Raw genomic sequence first — 24,116 nt, forward strand, 5'->3', positions numbered from 1 at the left:
CACATATGTCCAGTTGAATATGGTTAGCATGAGTTATTATTGTTGACATCACCCTTGAGGTGAATACGTTGGGAGGCAAAACAATAAGCCCATATCTTTCTATGTGTCCGGTTGAAACGTTTTGCTCATGTGTATGCGGTGAGTGTTAGCAATCATAGAGGACTATATGATGGTTGAGTATGTGGAGCTCTTACTTAAACTCTGTTGAATAAGTTGAATTACAATTGCTTGGTTACTGAGAACATAAGTTGTTGAGTTTCAAAAGAATTCATTGTTTGAACCTTAACATGTGAATTGGTTGCTACTTAAACATGAGAAATTTTATGAGAAAGAATTTATGTTATGATGCTAGGAAAAGTGATTGAAATTGTCATTGATCAAACTTATGCACTTTGCTAGCATTCACGCTTCATAAAGTATTTCTTTTATCATTTAACTACTCGAGGACGAGTAGGAATTAAGCTTGGGGATGTTGATACGTCTCCAACGTATCTATATTTTATGAAGTATTCATGCTAATATATTATCATTCTTGGATGTTTTACAACCATTTTATAGCAACTTTATATCATTTTTGGGACTAACCTAATGTCCTAGTGCCCAGTGCCAGTTGCTATTTTTTTGCTTGTTTTTTACATCGCAGGAAATCAATATCAAACGGAGTCCAAACACCACGAAACTTTTTGTGGATTTTTATGGACCAGAAGACCACCAGTGGGCCAAAGAAGCACCTAGGGGGTGCCCTGAAGGGGGCACACCCCACTAGGGTGCGCTTGGGGGCCCAGGCGCGCCCAGGTGGGTTGTGCCCACCTCGGTGGCCTCCCGCACCCCCTCTTTACCCTATAAATTCCCAAATGTTCCAAAAACCCTCGGGGTTAACCTAGATCAGAAGTCCTGCCGCCACAAGGCTCTGTAGCCACCGAAAACCAATATAGACCCTTTCCGACACCCTGCCGGAGGGGGGAATCATCACCGCTGGCCAACTTCATCATACCGGCGGCCACCACGATGAGGAGCGAGTAGTCCACCCTCGGGGCTGAGGGTTTGTACCAGTAGCTATGTGTTTAATCTCTCTCTCTCTCATGTTCTTGAGATTTCACGATCTTGATGTATCGCGGGCTTTGTTAATATAGTCGGATCATATGGTGTTTTCCCCTCTCCATCTTGTTGTGAATTGAGTTTTCCCTTTGAGATTTCGTTTTATCAGATTGAATACTTTTATGGACTTGAGAGCACTTGATATATGTCTTGCATATGAATACTCGTGGTGACAATGGGATATCGTATTGATTCACTTGATACATGTTTTGGCAATCAACTCACAGATTCCCAAGGTGACATTGGGGTAATCTACGCATAGGGGTTGATGCACGTTCTTGTCTTTTTTTCTCCGGTAGAAATCTTGGGGCACTCTTTGAGGTTCTTTGTGTTGGATTGAGTATTATGAATCTGAAATTATCTGGTGTTATTTTAGTACAAACTCTTGGTTAGATCGATCGGAAAGAATAGCTTCGAGGTGGTTTCATACCCTACAAACGATTTCTTCTTATGTTCTCCGCTAGATAGGAACTTTGGAGTGATTCTTCATTGCACTTTGAGGGGTGGTTATATGATCCAATTATATTAGCACTGTTGAGAGATTGCACTAGCGAAAGTACGGATCCTAGGCCTCATTTCAAGCATTGCAATACCGTTTTTCTGCCTGTTTACTATTTGCTACCTTGCTGTTATTATTTATTCAGATTATAAAAATATATTTCTACCATCCATATTACACTTTTGTCACCATATCTTCGGGAACTAGTGCACCTATACAAATTGCCGTTGTATTGGGTGTGTTGGGGACACAAGATATTTCTTGTATTTGATTGCAGGGTTGTTTGAGATAGACCATCTTCATCCTACGCCTCCCACAGATTGATAAACCTTAGGTCATCCACTTGAGGGAAAATTGCTACTGTCCTACAAAACTCTGCGCTTGGAGGCCCAACATGTGTCTACAAGAATAAAGTTGTGTAGTAGACATCAATCACTACGATCGAGATTCAATAAACCATTTATATTGAGTGTATGACCGTAGAAGGTTTTATTCATGTAAACAGAATAACAATTATTCTTTGACTTAAATGAATAACTATATTGCAATAAACATGATCCAATCATATTCATGCTCAACGCAAACACCAAATAGCATTTATTTTATGTTCAACACTAATCCCGAAGGTAAAGGGAGTGTGCGATGGTGATCTTATCAACCTTGGAATCACTTCCAACACACATCGTCACCTCGTCCTTAACTAGTACTGTTCATTTTGCAACTCCTGTTTCGAGTTACAAATCTTAGCAACCGAACCGGTATCAAATACCCAGGGGCTACTATGAACACTAGTAAAGTACACATCAATAAGATGTATATCAAATATACCTTTGTTCACTTTGCCATCCTTCTTATGCGCCAAGTTTTTGGGCAGTTCCGCTTCCACTGACCATTTCCTTTGCACTAGAAGCACTCAGTTTCAGGTTTGGGTCTAGCTTTGGGCTTCTTCACGGGAGTGGCAACTTGCTTTCCATTCTTCTTGAAGTTCCCTTTCCTTCCCTTGCCCTTTTTTGAAACTAGTGGTATTGTTAACCATCAACACTTGATGCTATTTCTTGATTTCTACCTTCGCCGATTTCAGCATCGCGAAGAGCTTGGGAATTGTTTTCGTTATCCCTTGCATATTATAGTTCATCACGAAGTTCTAGTAACTTGGTGATAGTGACTAGAGAACTATGTCAATCACTATCTTATCTGGAAGATTAACTCCCACTTGATTCAAGCAATTGTAGTACCCAGACATTCCGAGCACATGCTCACTAGCTGAGCTATTCTCCTCCATCTTGTAGGCAAAGTACTTGTCAGAGGTGTCCTACCTCTCGACACGGGCATGAGTCTGAAATATTAATTTCAACTCTTGGAACACTCATATGCTCCGTGGTGTTCAAAACGTTTTTGAAGTCCCGGTTGTAAGCCGTAAAGCATGGTGCACTAAACTATCAAGTAGTCATCATACCGAGCTTGTCAAACGTTCATAACGTCTACAACTGCTCCTGCAATAGGTCTGTCACCTAGCGGTGCATCAAGGACATAATTCTTCTATACAACAATGAGGATAATCCTCAGAACACGGACCCGCTCCGCATCATTGCTACTATCATCTTTCAACTTAGTTTTTCTCTAGGAACATATCAAAAATAAAAACAGGGGAGATTTACGCGAGCTATTGATCTACAACATAGATATGCAAATGCTATCAGGACTAAGTTCATGACAAATTAAGTTCAATTAATCAAATTACTGAAGAACTCCCACTTAGATAGACATCCCTCGAGTCATCTAAATGATTACGTGATCCAAATCAACTAAACAATGTCCGATCATCACGTGAGATGGAGTAGTCTTCAATGGTGAACATCTCTATGTTGATCATATCTACTATATGATTCACGTTCGACCTTTCGGTCTCCGGTGTTCTGAGGCCGTGTCTGTACATGCTAGGCTCGTCAAGTTTAACCCGAGTATTCCGCATGTGCAAAACTGTCATGCACCCGTTGTATGTGAACGTAGAGCTTATCACACCCGGTCATCACGTGGTGTCTCAGCACGACGAACTGTCCCACGGTGCATACTCAGGGAGAACACTTATACCTTGAAATTTTAGTAAGGGATCATCTTATAATGCTACCGTCGTACTAAGCAAAATAAGATGCATAAAAGATAAACATCGCATGCAATCAAAATATGTGACATGATATGGCCATCATCATCCTGTGCCTTTGATCTCCATCTCCAAAGCACTGTCATGATCTCCATCGTCACCGGCTTGACACCTTGATCTCCATCGTAGCGTCGTGGTCGTCTCGCCAACTATTGCTTCTACAACTATCGCTAACGCATAGTGATAAAGTAAAGCAATTACATTGTGATTGCATTTCACACAATAAAGCGACAACCATAAGGCTCCTGCCAGTTGCTGATAACTTTTACAAAACATGATCATCTCATACATCAACATATATCACATCATGTATTGACCATATCACATCACAACATGCCCTGCAAAAACAAGTTAGACATCCTCTACTTCGTTGTTGTAAGTTTTACGTGGCTGCCACGGGCTTCTAGCAAGAACCGTTCTTACCTACGCATCAAAACCACAACGGTGATTTAACAAGTATGCTGTTTTAACCTTCTTCAAGGACCGGCCGTAGTCAAATTCGATTCAACTAAAGTAGGAGAAACAGACACCCGCCAGCCACCTTTATGCAAAACTAGTTGCATGTCTGTCGGTGGAACCGGTCTCATGAACATGGTCATGTAAGGTTGGTCCAGGCCGATTCATCCAACAATACCGCTGAATCAAAATAAGACATTGGTGGTAAGCAGTATGAAGATCACCGCCCACAACTCTTTGTGTTCTACTCGTGCATATCATCTACGCATAGACCTGGCTCGGATGCCACTATTGGGAAACGTAGCATGCAATTTCAAAAATTTCCTACGCTCACGCAAGGTCTATCTAGGAGATGCATAGCAACAAGAGGGGGAGAGCACCTTCATACCCTTGAAGATCGCAAAGCGGAAGTGTTTATCAACGCGGTTGATGTAGTCCTACACCTTCACGATTCGTCCCGATCAAGTACCGAACGTGCGGCATCTCCGCGTTTAGCATACGTTCAGCTCGATGACGTCCTCACCTTGATCCAGCAAGACAGGTGAAGTAGTGGATGAGTTCCGGCAGCACGACGGCGTGGTGACGGTGTTGGTGAAGAACAATCTCCGTAGGGCTTCGCCAAGCACAACGAAAAGTATGACGGAGGATAAACTACAGGGGACGGGGTTGCCGGCACACGGCTTGGTGAATCTTGATGTGTTCCAGGTGCTAGCCCTGCCCCTCTATTTATATGTTGAGCCCTGGGGTCGAAACTTGGAGTAAAGGCCTCCTCAAAGTCAGTTTTGCCCCCAAGGAAGAGTCCTTCTCGGACTTCCAGGACCAGACGCCACAGGCCTCGGCGTCAGGCCCAGGGCCAGACACCAGGGTCTCCGGCGTTTGGCCCCCTGGCCTCCGCAGAACTCCTTTTGCAACGACCTAAAGCCCCGTGGGCTTCACCCCTTGGCCGAACCATATCATCCTATATATCAATCTTTACATCCGGACCATTCCAGAGCTCCTCGTCATGTCCGTGATCTCATCCCGGACTCCGAACAACATTCGGTCACCAACATACATAACTCATATAGTACTATATCATCAACGAACGTTAAGCATGCGTACCCTACGGGTTCGAGAACTATGTAGACATGACCGAGACACCTCTCTGGTCAATAACCAATAGCGGAACCTGGATGCCATATTGGCTCCTCCATATTCTACGAAGATCTTTATAGGTCGAACCTTATGACAACATACGTAATTCCCTTTGTCTATCGGTATGTTACTTGCCCGAGATTCGATCGTCGGTATCTTCATACCTAGTTCAATCTCGTTACCTACTCATTCCATAATACAGCATCCCGCAACTAACTCATTAGTCACATTGCTTGCAAGGCTTATTATGATGTGCATTACCGAGAGGGCCCAGAGATACCTCTCCGATACTCGGAGTGACAAATCCTAATCTCGATCTATGCCAACCCAACAAACACCTTCGGTGATACCTGTAGAGCATCTTTATAATCACCCAGTTACGTTGTGACGTTTGATAGCACACAAGGTATTCCTCCGGTATCCGGGAGTTGCATAATCTCATAGTCGAAGGAATATGTATTTGACATGAAGAAAGCAATAGCAATAAAACTGAATGATCAATATGATCTGCTAACGGATGGGTCTTGTCCATCACATCATTATCCTAATGATGTTATCTCGTTCATCAAATGACAACACATGTCTATGATTAGGAAACTTAACCATCTTTGATTAACGAGCTAGTCTAGTAGAGACTTACTAGGGACACGGTGTTTTGTCTATGTATTCACACATGTATCAAGTTTCCGATTAATACAATTCTAGCATGAATAATAAACACTTTATCATGATATAAGGAAATATAAAATAACAAATTTATTATTGCCTCTAGGGCATATTTCCTTCACGGCGGGCTGGCTGACGCGCGGCGTGGGGGCAGATGGAGGCCTGCTGGCTCCTTCTAGGCGGTGGCCCTCGCTAGTTTGCACCGGTTTGGTCGGCACCAGGTGGGGGTGGCTGCGGTGGCTGGGCTCACTACCGGCGGGGAAGGCATGGCGTGGTGAAGCTGCTCGGGCTCCTTGAGGGAGTCCTGGATTAAGGGGTCCTCGGACATTCGGCCTGTTGGACATGGGCCGGACTGATGGGCCGTGAATATACAAGACAGAAGACACTCTCCCGTGTCCGGATGGGACTCTCCTTAGCGTGGATGGCAAGCTTGGCGTTCGGATATGAAGATTCCTTTCTCTGTAACCGACTTTGTACAACCCTAGTCCCCTCCGGTGTCTATATAAACCGGAGGGTTTAGTCCGTAGAGGCAATCATAATCATATAGGGTAGACTTCTAGGGTTTTAGCCATTACGATCTCGTGGTAGATCAACTCTTGTAATACTCATATTCATCAAGATCAATCAAGCAGGAAGTAGGGTATTACCTCCGTAGGGAGGGTCCGAACCTGGGTAAACATCGTGTCCCCTGCCTCCTGTTACCATCGACCTTAGACGCACAGTTCGGGACCCCCTACCCGAGATCCGCCGGTTTTGACACCGACATTGGTGCTTTCATTGAGAGTTCCTTTGTGTCGTCACTAGAAGGTTCGATGGCCCCGTCAATCATCTACAACAATGCTGCCCTGAGGGAGGCTTTCCTCCCCGGCCAGATCTTCGTGTTCGGCAGCTTCGCACTACGGGCCAACTCGCTTGGCCGTCTAGAGCAGATCGACAGCTACGCCCCAGGTCACCAGATTAGTTTTGGAAACCTGGACTATGTCGCTGACGTCCGGGGAGACTTGATCTTCCAAGGATTCGCGACCCCAACCTCCGCTTTGGCCTTAGATCCTTGCATGTCGCCAGGTCCGAAGACGGGCTTCTTGAGCCCGCCAGACTATCTGCGGCCACTAAATCCAGTACGGGAGAGCCGGATGAAGTAGCGTCGCTGGCAACCATCACGAAGTCAGACCCTTCTCCGGACACTGGCTCCGGACCCTCGGAGTCAGCACCGTGTGAGTTCGGCCAGGGAGCCTCCCTTCCGCCGTACTCCGCAGACTCTCTTCTCTCTGGAAAAACTTCGCCTTTAAGCGAGGCTCTGGACTTAATGCGATCCCTTGTCATTACAGAGGAGCAACGTCCGAACTACGCCCAGCTCAGACTAGGGGCTGAGTGCAGGGAATTTTATGCCCCACCCACCACCCACTTCATAGCCACTGTTGAGGACTTAACCGACATGCTCGATTACGGCTCCGAAGACATCGACGGTATGGACGACGATGCCGGAGAGGAGCAGGCCCAAAACCCGCCGTTTACCGGACGCTGGACGGCCACCTCTTCGTATGACATGTACATGGTGGATACACCCAAAGAGGATAACGGCGATGACAAAGAAGACCCAGTTGAGGATGAACCTCCTGAAATACAGCCGAAGCACCGGCGTCAGCGGCGCCGCTCTAAATCATGCCGTAGGAAAGACAGCAATACCGGCATGGGAGACAATAACACTCCAGATAGTGCCGAAGACAGAGAAGACCCTGACGAGCCAACTACCGAACAGGACGATCGGGAAGATGGGCAGGTCAGCCCTGAGGAACAGGCCGCAAACGAAGACTCGGAGGATAGTAATTATCTCCCACTCTCCGAGGATGAGGTGAGCCTCGATGACGAAGACTTTATCGTGTCTGAGGAACCTCTCGAGCAGGAGCGCTTTAAGCGCCGGACTGCAAGGAGCCTGAAAAAGAAGCAGCAACAGCTTCAAGTTGATCAAAATCTGCTCAATGACAGATGGACGAATGTCCTGGCAGCCGAGGAATACGGCCTCGAGCACCCGACCAAAAGTTACCTGAAGCGCAAATTGTTACCTCAATTTGATGACGAGGCACTGGAGCCCGTACCATTAGCGCGTAATGCGGCTGACCGACCACCACGTGGTTGGGATAAAGCGGCAACTCAAGCCGAACACCAGCCCATACTACCTCGCCGTAAAGGCAGAGACACAACAGCTCGGGGGTATACATATGACCTGCGGCAGGACCTGGACAATAGAGCAGGTCAGACTAGATCGATCTACGGATCGCGGGGGCGCGCGCCGACGCACGACGACGGCCACCTAGCCGGACGTGACAAACATAACCATGCCCGGGCTGAAAACCGCAGACGAACTCCATCCGAGCTACGTCGCAACTTGGCCCGCTATAGAGGTGCCGCACACCCCCTTTGCTTCACCGATGACGTAATGGAACACGAATTCCCAGAAGGGTTTAAACCCATGAACATCGAATCGTATGATGGGACAACAGACCCCGTGGTATGGATCGAGGATTATCTTCTCCATATTCATATGGCTCGCGGTGATGATCTTCATGCCATCAAATACCTCCCACTAAAACTCAAGGGACCAGCTCAGCACTGGTTGAACAGTCTGCCCGAAAACTCCATTGGCAGCTGGGAGGACTTGGAAGACGCCTTCCTCGACAACTTCCAAGGTACATATGTCCGACCTCCGGATGTCGATGACTTAAGTCACATAGTTCAACAGCCCGGAGAGTCAGCCAGGAAATTCTGGACTAGGTTCTTAACTAAAAAGAACCAGATCGTCGACCATCCGGATGCCGAAGCCCTAGCGGCCTTTAAACATAGCATCCGCTACAAATGGCTCGCCCGACATCTCGGCCAAGAAAAGCCGAAGTCCATGGCAGCCCTCACGGCGCTTATGACCCGCTTTTGTGCAGGCGAAGATAGCTGGCTAGCCCGTAGCAATAACAATGCAAGCGAACCTGGCACTTCTGAAGCCAGAAATAGCAACGGCAAGCCGCGACGCAACAGACACAAGCATCGAAGCAACGGTGATAATACCGATGACACGGCGGTCAACGCCGGATTCAGTGGCTCCAAGTCCGGCCAGCGGAAGAAGCCGTTTAAAAGGAACAATCCGGGCTCATCCAGCTTGGACCGCATTCTTGATCGTCCATGTCAGATACACAACACCCCCGATAAGCCAGCCAATCATACCAACAGAAGCTGTTGGGTCTTTAAGCAGGCCGACAAGATAAACGCCAAAAACAAGGAGAAGGGGTCACAAAAGTGAGGACGATGACGAGGAGCCCCGTCCACCGAACACAGGGGGACAGAAGAAGTTTCCCCCTCAGGTTAAAATGGTGAACATGATATACGCTACCCATATCCCCAAGAGGGAGCGCAAGCGCGCGCTCAGGGACGTCTATGCGATAGAGCCAGTCACCCCAAAATTCAACCCATGGTCGTCCTGCCCGATCACTTTCGATCGCAGGGATCATCCGACCAGTATCCGCCATGGTGGTTCAGCCGCACTGGTCCTTGACCCAATAATTGATGGATTCCACCTCACGCGAGTCCTCATGGACGGGGGCAGCAGCCTCAACCTGCTCTATCAGGATACAGTACGCAAAATGGGCATCGATCCATAAGGATCAAGCCCAGCAAAACTACCTTTAAAGGAGTCATACCAGGTGTAGAAGCTCGCTGTACGGGCTCAATCACACTGGAGGTTGTCTTCGGATCTCCAGACAACTTCCGAAGCAAAGAGTTGATCTTCGACATCATCCCCTTTCGCAGTGGCTATCACGCACTTCTCGGACGAACCGCATTCGCTTGATTTAATGCGGTGCCACACTATGCTTATCTCAAGCTCAAGATGCCCGGACCACGCGGTGTCATAACAGTCAATGGAAACACGGAGCACTCCCTCCGTACCGAGGAGCACACCGCGGCCCTCGCAGCGGAAGTACAGAGCGGCCTTCTAAGGCAGAATTTTAATTCAGCGGCCAAGCTCCCGGACACTGTCAAACGAGTCCGGACTACTCCGCAGCATGACAGTCCAGCTCGTCAGGAGTTAGACTAGCAATTCGGCCTCCATCTCTGTCCTGACCAAGTGGCGGCATACGTACCGCACATGCATAACTACGCACTCAAAATACCATGGGCAGAGACGGAGGCATAACCAGAATGTGGTCCATAATACGGCTCGACCTTCTCTAGACACATATACTTTCACTTTTCCTTTTATCCTTTTCAGGTTTCTTTTCCACAGGCCCCTAGCGGTGGCCTGATCATCCGTCCTTTCGAAGGACGGATACACCAAGGCGGCATGCAGCACAGACGTATGGGGGAATCTCTAGATGTTCCCCTCGGCGATCAGCCTACCTGTTTTCAGGACCCGCATGCAACTCCCCCTTGATCTTGGCATGTTAAATAGCCCGGTTGCTCATCGCATTATTTGTACAAATATGTTTTGACATATTAATTAAATTATAATGAAAACTGTTTGCGGCCCAACTTCTGTGGCACTAGCTTACTACTTCATTTTATTTCGTTATTCTTATTGACTCCACACGTACACACTGACACGCTTTAGTTCGCCAGGGGCTTCATTGCGCTCCATACTATGGCAACAAAGTCTGAACACTTTTACAGTACAGTTCGGCACCCCGAATTCAGCATTATATGCATTGGCTCCGAATCATGTCTTTGGTCAATAGTTGGGTTGCCCGGCTCCTGTGCTTACTACCTTACGTTCTGCTCTATCGGCTAGGGTAGTAAAGGGAGAACTACTGTGATTGTGTTTCTAGTTTATCCGAGCAAACACCTCGGTAGAGAAAGCCGAAAACTGACTGTCATGATGTGGCGAGAGCTGGTCAGCTATTCGGAGGTTCAAAATCTTTTGCAGTTTTTTTCCGCCTTGTGCGACGAATCGGCCTTCACCCGATCAGGTGTCTACAGCACCCTAGTCCAGATTAAAATCTAGCTAGGGGCTGTGCCTACATTTCTATTTGTCAAACTCCTATGGCTAAGTGAGGGTGATAAAGCCGAATAGTCTGATTGCCTGGTTCGTTGCGCTAAACACCTCCTTCAAGGACCAAACTTTTGGATCAAGAGTGTTTAGATTCCATCCCGAACACCCCCGTACTACCTACGTGGGGGCTGAAGCCGATGACTGGCCAACTCTCAGATTTAACATAACGACCGCAAAGGAGGTAAAATTTTAAATAATAATAAATAACAAGCATTATATTACATATCAGCTTTGTTTCACCATACAGTACAGGATAACATGAATGTATTCATTCAAAAATAATGTCCTTAGCACATTGCCCCACTACAATGCGGGATCCCTCCAGGACATCATCAAAATACCGCTCGGGCGTGCGGTGCTCCTTGCCAGCGGGCGGTCCCTCGGTCGCGAGTTTGACGGCGTTCATCTTCGCCCACTGCACCTTGACACGAACGAAGGCCATCTGCGCACCCTCGATGCAGACCGACCGCTTGATGACGTCAAGCCGGGGGCAGGCATTGACCAGCTGCTTCACGAGCCTGAAGTAACTGCTGGGTATGGCTTCGGCAGGCCATAGCCGGATTATCAAATCCTTCATGGCTAGTTCGGCCACCCTATGCAGTTCGACCAGCTGTTTTAGCTGGTCGCTAAAGGGCACCGGATGTTCTAGCGCAAGGTATTGCGACTAGAATAGCTTCTCCGTCGAGCTCCCCTCTTCGGCTCGGAAGAACTCCGTAGCGTCGGCCACACTGCGCGGTAAATCCGCAAACGCTCCTGGAGAACTCCAAATCCTGGTTAGTAAGAGATACCTTTGCTCCACATATTTGCTCTGCATAATGAAGGCCTTACCCGCCGCGATCTTCTTGGCCTCTTGGATTTCCTGGAGGGCGCCCTGGGCTTCAACCCGGGCATCTTGTGCGCTTTGGCGAGCCTTGGCGAGTTCGGTCTTTTGATCCGCAATGTTGCTCTCCAAGGCCTCGCACTTCTTCACGGCATCCTGGAGCTCCTGCTGGACCTCATCAACCTTGGCCTCGTGTTTTTCACAGGCGGCTTGCTCCTTTGCCGCTTTCTTTTGGGCCTCGGCCAGCGCCTTTGATGTCTACTACACAACCTTCTTCTTGTAGACGTTGTTGGGCCTCCAAGTGCAGAGGTTTGTAGGACAGTAGCAAATTTCCCTCAAGTGGATGACCGAAGGTTTATCAATCCGTGGGAGGCGTAGGATGAAGATGGTCTCTCTCAAACAACCCTGCAACCAAATAACAAAGAGTCTATTGTGTCCCCAACACACCCAATACAATGGTAAATTGTATAGGTGCACTAGTTCGGCGAAGAGATGGTGATACAAGTGCAATATGGATGGTAGATATAGGTTTTTGTAATCTAAAAATATAAAAACAGCAAGGTAACTATTGATAAAAGTGAGCGTAAGCGGTATTGCAATGCTAGGAAACAAGGCCTAGGGTTCATACTTTCACTAGTGCAAGTTCTCTCAACAATAGTAACATAATTGGATCATATAACTATCCCTCAACATGCAACAAAGAGTCACTCCAAAGTCACTAATAGCGGAGAACAAACGAAGAGATTATTGTAGGGTACGAAACCACCTCAAAGTTATCCTTTCTGATCGATCTATTCAAGAGTCCGTAGTAAAATAACACGAAGCTATTCTTTCCGTTCGATCTATCATAGAGTTCGTACTAGAATAACACCTTAAGACACAAATCAACCAAAACCCTAATGTCACCTAGATACTCCAATGTCACCTCAAGTATCCGTGGGTATGATTATACTATATGCATCACACAATCTCAGATTCATCTATTCAACCAACACAAAGAACTTCAAAGAATGCCCCAAAGTTTCTACCGGAGAGTCAAGACGAAAACGTGTGCCAACCCCTATGCATAAGTTCACGAAGTTACGGAACCCGCAAGTTGATCACCAAAATATACATCAAGTAGATCACGTGAATATCCCATTGTCACCACAGATAAGCACATGCAAGACATACATCAAGTGTTCTCAAATCCTTAAAGACTCAATCCGATAAGATAACTTCAAAGGGAAAACTCAATCCATTACAAGAGAGTAGAGGGGGAGAAACATCATAAGATCCAACTATAATAGCAAAGCTCGCGATACATCAAGATCGTATCACCTCAAGAACACGAGAGAGAGAGAGAGAGAGAGAGAGAGAGAGAGAGATCAAACACATAGCTACTGGTACATACCCTCAGCCCCGAGGGTGAACTACTCCCTTCTCGTCATGGAGAGCGCCGGGATGATGAAGATGGCCACCGATGAGGGATCCCCCCTCCGGCAGGGTGCCGGAACAGGGTCCCGATTGGTTTTTGGTGGCCACAGAGGCTTGCGGCGGCGGAACTCCCGATCTAGGTTATGTTCTGGGGTTTTCTGTATATATAAGAGGTTTTGGCGTCGGGAACAAGTCAGGGGAGTCTCCGGGCTGTCCACAAGGTAGGGGGCGCGCCCAGGGGGTGGGCGCGCCTCCCACCCTCGTGGGCAGCCCGGGACTCTTCTGGCCCAACTCTTTTACTCCATGGCCTTCTTCTGGTCCAAAAATAAGCTCCGTAAAGTTTCAGGTCAATTGGACTCTGTTTGGTTTTCCTTTTCTGCGATACTCAAAAACAAGGAAAAAACAGAACCTGGCACTGGGCTCTAGGTTAATATGTTAGTCCCAAAAATCATATAAAATAGCATATAAATGCATATAAAACATCCTAGAAGGATAATATAATAGCATGAATACTTCATAAATTATAGATACGTTGGAGACGTATCAGCCTTCTTGAGGGTTTCCACCTCAGTCGCCGCTCCTACAAATACCATGGCACTATAGTCAGCATAAACCATTAATCCTTTCTGATATACAGAAGGTCATTACATACCTTGCTTGTCCTCCAGTTGTTTTTTCACTCGGCCGAGCTCTTCCTCGGCCAGCTCCAGACTCTGCTTCAGTCCGGAGACTTCGGCAGCATGAGAAGTCGCGGCCAGCAGCGACGCCTGCTTATTCACATAGACATATATGGTTAGTCTCCTACGAAAACTATTTGATCCTCTGTCCGGCTTTTCTTTCCGAACACCGGACAGAGTCTCAGGGGCTACTGTCTACACTGTGACATTCTTCTTACACAATTATGCCGCTTACCTCAAAGCCTGTTAGAAGGCTGGTGCAGGCTTCGGTTAGTCCGCTCTTAACAGACTGAACCTTCTCAACCACTGTACCCATAAGGACACGGTGTTCCTCAACAATGGAAGCACCTTGCAGCGCTTCCAGAAGAGTATCCGGTGCCTCTGGTTGGACAGAGGTCACCGGCGGAACAGGCGCACCCCCTTCTTTCGAAGGGGGCTGCTTGCCTGAATCCGGAGCCGTACTGGCTTCTGGAATGGTATTCGGCTGGGGGCCGCAGTGGATATGGCCCCCATCGCCAGTCTCCAGGGGGATTTTCTCCCCCAGGTGTCCGGCAGCCGAGGTTTCTCCCTCCGGCGCCCTGATGGCCTCCTACGTCTCCCCCTGGCCTGTGAAGGTCCTTCGGGACAACGCCTCGGCGTCATCCGTGGCTTTGGGAGAGGAGGCCGTTGGCAGTGAATCGTTGTCCATAGCCTTTGGATCCAGCGAATCCCCGATGAGGATCGCTGGGAGCTGTCGTGGGCCGGACTACAGCACGTGATTCAACACATTAGAATTACGAGATAAAAGAGTCGGACATATAAGTGCGTCAGAGCCTTCGAATACTTACGATTCGGCCGGGGGCTTATCCCTGGAGCGCCTCTCCAAGTTGCTGTCGGTATCCAGCGCGGTGTCGTCCCCAAGGGAGGCTCTCCCCCTCTTGGACGCTTCGGCCTCCAGACGCGTGGAGGCCGCCCTTTTCTTCCTTCCCCCCTCAAGGGGGAGTTGCTTTCTTCCTACTCCTCCTCCTCGTCGTTGGTGGCGGGTGAGGAGTGGGTCTCGGCATCTTCGGACGTCACGTCCGAAGTGCCCTTGTGACGGAGGCCACCTCTGGTCCCCTTGGCCTTCTTCTCCGGCGCTTGGTAGGGCGCCGGAACCAGCATCTTCGTCAGAAGTGGAATTGCTGGGTCTTTGGGCAGTGGAGCCGGACACTTGACCAGCTCCACCTTCTTTGTCCAGCCCTGCAAAAGTAAGATGGGGAAGCTCAGACATTCTCCTTGAGTATATAGGTAAAGGATACACCTTGAAAACACGAAAAAACTTACCGGACTGGCGGGGTGGGTCAGGTTGTATCCACGGTCTTCGGTCTCCTTCGGCCAAGTCTCGTTGGCCTTGAAGAGGACCTTCCAAATACCTTCGTGCGTAACGCCGAACAAGTGTTGCAGGGTCTGGTGCTTGGCCGGATCGAACTCCTACAAATTGCAGGTCCGGCTTTGGCATGGAAGGATCCGGCGAAAGAGCATCACCTGGATCACATTGACAAGCTTGATGTTCTTGTCGACCATGCTCTTGATGCGCATCTGCAGCGCCGTCAGCTCGTCCGACGAGGCCCAGTCCAGGCCCTTCTCTAGCCAGGAGGTGAGCCGCATCGGGGCCCCGGACCTGAACTCGGGAGCCGCGGCCCAGGTGGTGTCGCGGGGCTCTGTGACATAGAACCACTGTTGTTGCCACCCTTTAACGGTCTCCACGAAAGTACCTTTGGGCCATGTGACGTTGGGCATCTTGCTCACCATGGCGCCTCCGCACTCTGCGTGTTGGCCGTCCACCACCTTCGGCTTCACGTTGAAGATCTTCAGCCACAATCTGAAGTGGGGAGAGATGCGGAGGAAGGCCTCGCACACGACAATAAATGCCGAGATGTTGAGGAAGGATTTGGGGGCCAGATCGTGGAAATTCAGCCCGTAGTAGAACATAAGTCCGCGGACGAATGGGTGGAGTGGAAATCCCAGCCCGCGGACGAAGTGGGGGATGAACACTACCCTCTCATGGGGCTCCGGGGTAGGGACGATCTGTCCCTTGGTCGGAAGCCGGTGTGCGACTTCCTTGGCCAAATATCCGGCCTCCCGGAGCTTGGTGATTTCCTTCTCCTTGATGGAGGAGACCATCCACTTGCCCTGCGCTCCGGATCCGGACATGATCGGAGAGCTTTCTTGGGGCGGAAGAGATGAGGACTTGGGCGCTGGAGCTCGAGAATGGGTGGGCAGAGAGAGAGGAGGCGTGGGTGAAAGGGGGTGAATCCTTATCTTCTTATAAAGGCAGCGAATATCAAGCGCATCCCCACTCGCCTTAAAACTCGCATGTTTCCCAAGGGCCGTGCAGACGGCACGGTTGGATTACCCACGCCCATAGTAATGAGAATCCCGTAATAAGGGGACACGATCTCTGCTTTGACAAGATGTGCCAATGAAACCGCATCTCGAAACATGGAGCGGCAGGCTAAAAACGGTTCGAAATAATGACCAGGTGGTGATGTGGTGTCACGCTACAAAAGTTGTCAGTGGATTGGACTCGTGAAATATTATACTACTCTGCGACTATGTGTGGTACTTGTTTTGTAAAGCCGGACACGTTCATTGTGTTCGAAGGTTGTTTTGGAGTATTCGGAGAAGGAACCCGCCTTGCAATGCCGAAGACAATATGCACGCCGGACACCTCGTTATTGAAGTCTGGTGAGTGCATAAAAAGAAGCCTGTGCTAAACATGGTTATAGCTGCTTCCTTGTGGAGCTTGTGGAGACTAAGAAACAAATTTTGTTTTCAGGGGCAGAAATGGAGAAACATGAACTGCATTCTTGCAAAACTAAGTTGTTATTTGCACCGGTGGAAGGTTCTCTGCGACGATGCTCAAGCAACCCTGCTACAAAGATGCATCCTCCTGTTGGACAAGCGACGTGGAGAACTGATGCGGATTGCCTGGAAGTAAGGTGCGGGAGGGGCACATGAGGTGGAAAGAGTAGAAGTTGTTACTGTTCCTTTTCTTTCCGCTGTGGCTCTGTAATAATAATACCTAGATTTCATTCCTGCTGTGTTGGAGAGAACTTCTGCTCTCGAGCTCTAGGTAGCGTAGTCTCTTGGAGGGTAGTTTTATTTCCTTGCTTAGGCTCGAAAACTGGTTTGTGACTGCTTTGTTCTGCTTCAATCTATAAAACTGGGGCAGGGGGGCAACACCTTTCGTTCAAAAAAAAGGCTCGACAACCGATCGACTAGACGAGACACACCAAACCAATGGCTGATCAAGCGATCACAGCGATGTCCGCTGAGGCGAAGCGAGCGGAATTCGAGTCTGGCACGGTGGCCGACCCGGGGAACGGCGAGCTGTGGCTCCGCTTCGTCAAGTTCGAGCTGGAGGAGGGCGGCGGAATCGAGGCCGCCCGCGCCGTCTACGAGCGACTTCTCGCTGCACTTCCCGATGGAGAGATGCACATGTGGGGCTGGTTCTGGAGGGAGCACGAGTTCGGCGACGTCGACAGCCAGCGGTGGGCACGGTGGGCGCAGGCCCAGGGCGGCGGCTTCCTCAGGTCCAAGGACGGCTGGTGGGATTACTTGGAGTTCGAGATCAACAATGGCGGCGGGGCGGAGCGCGTCCGCGCCATCGGCGCCGAGGCGCTCCTCGCGACCTTTCCCATGGATCCCCATGCGTACGTGATGTACATCAGGGCTCTGGCCGCTCTGTCCCGGCACGTTGAAGCCCAAGCCCTGGCACGCCGTGGCGTCAAGGAGCTGTCCGCCTTCTGTCGCGGGCATGATGAGTTCATTTGGAGGTTTATGGTCGTGTATCTGAAGAGGCTCACGGAGAGGCGAAGCACCGCGTGGGACGAGGATATGTTCAGCGATTAGCTTCTTTTTTTTGTTGAGATATGTTGAATGGTTCTTTTTTATGTTGAATGATGGTTAGTCTTTTTTTGAGGGTGATCACAAGGACTTCTTTTCATCCGCAATGAAGCTTATACCACCACTTGGTCAGTAAGGCCTGATTCAAAAAAAGATCAATCACCCCCTTCCCTACTTCAATGGAAAAGGGGGAATCGCCCTTTCACAGCCGCCCCTCCACAAAATTTATACCTATCATCAACCGAACATACGCTTTGCCATCACTTGTTCACCTCTTCACCCCCACCATAAGAAGAAAAATGAAGCAGTACTTGTTTCCAGCAGAAGTTTTTTCAGCAATTTGCCTAAATATAATACATCAATCTCAACAACGATTAAATAGCATACAAAGCAGAATTATCACAACATCATAACGGCATCAGACTGACATAATTAGTTTCCTCAGACTAACATAATTGGTTCAAACAACCCATGGATCATGGATCCAGGTCCAGAGTTGACTAGCACAATGTGCTGAGAACAAATGGAACTGCTTTTTGGGAATATTAGAGAACTGAGTGGCATTTTGGAAAGAGGTCATATTCTAGTGATATTTTTAGAGATTAGCCAAAATACAGTGGCATTTTGGAAAGAGGTCACAATGCAATTTCCTGTAGTTCTTCACCCCACATATATAAGGAAGGAAAACAGTAATAGTGCATATGTGCAGCTGATGTACACAACAAGAGTACAGTATATCGCAACGCGGCCAGCAACTCTTCCGTGACATGTCATATGATATCTGTTACTACAGTCTACAGCTATGACTTCTCGTAGATGATATCATAATGCCCTGGTCTATACAGTAGTGTCACAGTAGGAACCGAGGAATCTGGTGACTCGTAGATGATGTGGATGTTAAGCTCCTCAATCGGTGAAACGTCAATGTTAACAACTCGAAGTGGCACCTGTAGGACATTGGTGAGCGCAGTGAGATTCACTTGTTGTGCATCTTCCTCCACTGGGAGAACCTCCTCCAGGCAGTACTGCAATTCAAAAACACATAAGGCATCTGACAGTGAGGATTTCACATCATTTCTTTTACATAAAATTCCAGTTGCTGGTACAAGTATTATGATGAAATTTTGCTCCTACTATGCAGTTCCATCACACAGACAGATCATAACTAGCAGACAAGAAAGGCAATACCATTTGCTTCTAATGTACATATGACACTCAATTATGCATAGAAGATTACTGCACCATCTAAAGGAAATACTCACCCCTATTGCATCAGGCATTCCTTGACCAAGTTCGGTTATGTATGACTTAAAAGTTTCAACCTCAGTGCATATCTCAATAGCTGTCACAAGTCGAAGATACAAAAGTACTAAACACAAAACAAAAATAGTTGGAGTCAGAAAATTAGAGTAAGTTGGCAAGATAACTAAGAAATTTGTTGTATATTCTCACTGTTCGCAAACTTCTGCTCATTTTGACTCTCCTGGAAAAGCCACTCTTGATAGCCTCTGCAACAAAATTTATAACATAAGTACGCAACACAGTTTATTGTTGCAAAAATATTAATGCAAACCCACCTTACTGACAGTTTTTGTTTTTGTTCCATGCATTCCAGTATAAAGCCCACAAAAGCCTGGACGAATTACAATATTATTAATATATAACTTAAGTGCACTTAGCGGTTCAAAACTAAAAAATTGGTGGATGAAACAATGCAGGAAGCCTTACATCATGAAGATCTGAATATGAACCAGGCAAATGAAGCCTTTGGAATTTCTCCCACATTGGTTCAAGTGCACCAAGTAAACGTAGCTCCTCCTCATGAGATACTTTCACAAGCTGCTCCTATAGACCCAAGGGACAACATGTAATCATCACCAAGCACCAAGGAACTTTAAGGTGCAGAACTGGAAGAAATTTAGCAACAGGATGCTAATGTACCAGGTATGAGTATATGAACGATCTGTAAAAGCAACTCCCATCTCCAGGTACCTTCCGATATTCAGAGTAATTAGCCAAAAGCTTCTGCAGAATCGCACACAATAGATGAGAACATAGCAAACAAGTGAGGACACAAATCAAGTAGAAATATAACAGCTCACAAGTCATATTACTTTGGCCTTATCTTTCATAATTTCGTTTTCAAACTCATGCGGTAGAGATGATAAAGGTTCCTGCACCAAAACAAGAATTCAATTAGTTAAACCAACGCAATTTTACCAAATTGACATCTCTAGCCTCAATGATAAAATTAGAGAATTTCCTATTGAAGTTAACCTTTTGAAGAATTTTTCTGCAGCCATTTTGTGATGTCTGCAAAACCATAGAAAACTGAAGGTGCAAAGAGGTTAAGAAATGAGTGTTGAAGCATAGTTAATTAAACTAAGCATTTTAAAAGCAATCCTTACATCATCACAAGCTTCGTACTCGTCTCTCCAAGAAGCCCTCACAGCATCAGATGCCTCGTGACTCCAAAAAGGAGCTTCCAGAATCTGAAAACAAAACAAACGTAAACTTTTGTTTTATTTACAGAAGAAAGTGAACAGTTTGCAGGATGCCTAGTTTCAATCTGAGTTCGTATTGTAGTCACTGTTTACAATTGCGGCCTTGGCTGTAGGAGACCCAACACTTCTATAAGAGAGATCTTTTACAGTACCCCGAAACTAATATGGACCGTCTATTTCTCCCGATCCAATGGTGATAGTGATTTGGTACTCCACCACTAGTCACATGGAGTACTAACTCAAAAAGTCACGGAGTACCTTGATCCAAGGGGCAAAACAGTAATCATAACAAACCTTTTTTGTGTCTTTTTTCTCCCACCGGTAACCTCCGAGTATTCAGCATCTAAACAAGTCATTCGTTTTTACCAAACCCTATTTTATTCATGGCGGCCGGTGCTTGGATTGCCGGCCACCACCACGGCACCACCACCCTGGGGTTGGAGCGACTTGCATGCCGTCCCAAGGCAGCTGCTGCATGTCCGTAGTGGGCGAGGAGCCGGGGATGAGCCTGAAAAAGACCCACGCCGTTCAGGTCCCCATGACTGATCGTTTCCTGGGAGAAATTTAAGTTGGATGCATGAACGAATTAGTAGAAAAATGTCTCGCCTGCTATTTCATCACAGCCATACTCGTTCTACAAATTATTCTAGTTCATCTATACATGAATTAACAACTTCAGTAGTATTCGGGAGCAATCAATTGAGGACGAATCTGCTGCCCCTGATTTCATCCGTACTCCTAGTTTTCCTGATCCAGACGTCAGCGCGTGAGAAATCAATCTCAAGCAAGCGGCACGAAGACAAATCAATCGGCGCGCCCGGGGCAACACGATATGCCATACGAGCTGCGGAGTTGAGCGATCGGTGCTGGAGGGCAGAGCAGCGTGCGGCGGAGAAGTGTATTCGGCTGAAGGCGGCACCGCCACTCTTCCGGGATTTTCTTGTTCTGGTAGCTGAATGATCGGGACGGTAGCCACCAGAGGATGAAAAAAAAAACAAATTACCATAGAAGAAATGACTAAGCAGCCCTTGACCATGGACGGCCAGATATGCTTGGTACTCCGGTGTATGGTTTTGGAATACCAGGGTACTGTAAAAGAGCTCTTATAAGAAAAGCGGAAACTTGAGAAAGCAAAGAACTGTAAATATTGGTGTGCTACAAACTTATGTTTGAGCAAAGCGAAACTATTCATTAATAACACACAACTCGACAGATAGAAGTACACACATTTCAATATGGAATATACTGGGGTGCACAAGACAATTTTTTTAATTTTTTTCCACCTTATGCCTGAAAGAGGCGATCATGTGGGACTTTAACAGCCCTAAGATTTTACAAGCCTTGAAGTTGAAGCAAAGAAGACTGGTCATGTAAATGAAGAAGCACCATTGACATCCCCAATGGACTAAGCAAGAAATTACAGAAACCACCAAGCGTAGCTGAACTTATAATATCTGGTGTGGACTCACATTTTGTTTTGACATCTACGAGATGGTGAATTTTATACAGCCGACAAAAAATTTCACCTTATACCTGAAAGAGCCAAGCATATGGGACTTCAAGAGCACTAAGTATTTCAAGCATAGAAGAGGGTTCATGAAGAAAGTAAGCAAACCATTGTAGAGTAGCTTATCTGATAACAGTATCTGTTATTGATACCTAAGATCGATTGTAAACATCGGCTTTGTAAAAATGCAACAAAAAAAAGTAGCCATTGCATAGCTGGCAACAAATGTAATATTTAACAAAGAAATTGGTGGTACGGTTCAAATTAAGTTTATACGGAATTCTAAAAATGTTGGATAATAAATATCTGACATTTAAATTAGCAAGATTTGTGACAAACAAAATTCTCAGCTAGACCTTCACAGGTACAGACATTTTCATAGGGCCGGGGAATTGCACCCTTTTTGAAAAGAAAAGGGTGCAGACTATTCATGTTTCTGTTGCTGCCTATCTATGCCAATATTCTATTTTTCTACATTTGGCTAATTTATAATGCTAAATTTCATATAAAGCCAAAAGATAACATGGACTGCTAAATGTGAAATCCATAAGAAGTGACTATGAACAAATGCCATTTAGCATAGTACAATGCTACACTCTAAAGACGGCCTGGGCTATGTACACGTCCAAGAAAAAGTATGCAAAGATAGAAGTCATGGGTTTGCTCGAGCAAAGCCAAAACTTTTCATCAATAACACAACTCCACACACAGAAGCACGCAAATTTCAATATGGAATTTTTTGTGTGGGACATTTCAATATGGAATATAAAGAGGTGCAGAAGCAAGATATACTCCCTCCGTCCCACAATATAGCTTGGAAAACGATATTATATTTGGGATGGAGGGAGTAAATTTTAATTTATTTTCCAGCTTACGTCTGAAAGAGGCAATCATATAGGACTTTAACAGTGCTATGATTTTACAAGCCTTGCATAAGACCGACCATGTAAATCATTGGCATCCCCAACAGAGTTAGCAAGAAAGTAGGGAAAGCATAATATATGCTATCAACTCTCACATTTCTTTTTGTTATCTAAGAGACAGTAGGTTGTATATTTGCAGGGTATTAGACAAGTATAAGACGATGCAGAAAATCCAAATTGACGAATCTTTCTAAGCATGGACACCTACAAGAACCTACATTCGTGAATCTTTCCAAGCCTGTGCACTGTTAAAATTGCAACCATAATCAAAGATTCAAACACACAAGTCCAAGATCAATCTTTCTTGGTCAAAACATCCACAGAAATGATTCCCAAATCGAGAACGTACTAGGTTTCTTGCAAATTCCCAAATCAAGAACGCATTGGATTTCTTGCAATACCTGATTATACATCCACTCAGAGGGTGGATCCCTGTAGAGATCCCTGTAGTTGGAGGCGTCCAGAGAGCTGGAGGTCGAGGCGCCGCCGCACGTACGGTCGCTGCCGATCCAGCTGTCCGAGGAGAAGGAGGAGGAGGATGACGCTCCCATGGTTCTGCTCGACGGTCCCAAGAGGAAGGAAACGGAGGCGGGGTTCTTGTACCTGTCTGTGGGCTCGTCGTCGTCATCAGATCCCCAGGCGGAGGACGAGGCGGAGCCCTCGTTGGCGACGACCGAAGTCCCCGGGGGCTGACCGGACGGGCGAGTGCTGAGAGGGGAGGCGGGCGCGGAGTAGAGGTCGTCGGATTATTGAGGAGTCCTGGAGGGCTCAGCCCCAGCTCCGCCGCAATTGGGATTGTCGGTGTCGTGGTATTCTTACGGGGGGCTTGCTAGTCGACAGATGCCACAAGGGCTTAGTGTGAGGGTAAGACTGCTGCTGATAGGCCCGAGAGCGGGTATGCGAGTAGCACGCGCTAGTTTACCCAGGTTCCGGGCTTTCCGGAGAGATAATACCCCTACTCCTGCATGTCTGCGTATCTGTAGTATATCTGATACAGAGTTGCTCCTGGAGCTGTATCTGAGATCAGTGCCAAGTGCATCTGATCTGGTATATGCATGTGTATGGGGCATGCTAGTGGCCGGCCATGCTCATGGCCGTGAGCATGTGGGTGCTCATGCGTGAGTGTGTATGAGAGTGAGTCCCCCCTGCTTGGATGGATGGATGTGTGCCCATATATATAGGCGTGGCTAGCTTAGGAAGTAAGCTAAGTGGTGGCATGGGCAAGGCATGGTGGGGTGTCATGCTTGTCCCCTGGGTCACTTCATAAATAGTGCCAGGGGACAAGTGACACTATACATGATGGCTGGGGTGACACATGAATAGTGCTCGGGTACGACCGTCTCGTCGGTGTCTTGT

General features: G+C 47.3%; 1 protein-coding gene across 2 annotated transcripts; it reads right to left on the reverse strand.

Moving 5' to 3' along the window:
- Positions 1-18,472: 18,472 nt before the first annotated feature.
- LOC109735462 (OVARIAN TUMOR DOMAIN-containing deubiquitinating enzyme 1) lies at positions 18,473-23,906 on the reverse strand. 2 transcript variants are annotated; one of them, XM_073503998.1, is made up of 11 exons: positions 23,364-23,906; positions 23,162-23,273; positions 20,235-20,318; positions 20,104-20,157; positions 19,941-20,000; positions 19,768-19,851; positions 19,555-19,671; positions 19,404-19,459; positions 19,279-19,334; positions 19,089-19,195; positions 18,473-18,851 (listed from the first exon to the last, which is right to left on the reverse strand). In XM_073503998.1, the coding sequence occupies exons 2-11, from the start codon at positions 23,171-23,173 to the stop codon at positions 18,627-18,629; spliced, it is 855 nt and encodes a 284-aa protein (XP_073360099.1). In that variant the 5' UTR covers positions 23,174-23,273; positions 23,364-23,906; the 3' UTR covers positions 18,473-18,626. The 2 variants fall into 2 exon arrangements, with proteins under 2 accessions (XP_073360099.1, XP_073360098.1); XM_073503997.1 differs by having other exon boundaries at positions 23,162-23,639.
- Between the last annotated feature and the right edge of the window lie 210 nt (positions 23,907-24,116).

The sequence above is a fragment of the Aegilops tauschii genome, chromosome 7 (assembly GCF_002575655.3).
Source record: "Aegilops tauschii subsp. strangulata cultivar AL8/78 chromosome 7, Aet v6.0, whole genome shotgun sequence".
NCBI classification, from domain to species: Eukaryota; Viridiplantae; Streptophyta; class Magnoliopsida; order Poales; family Poaceae; genus Aegilops; species Aegilops tauschii.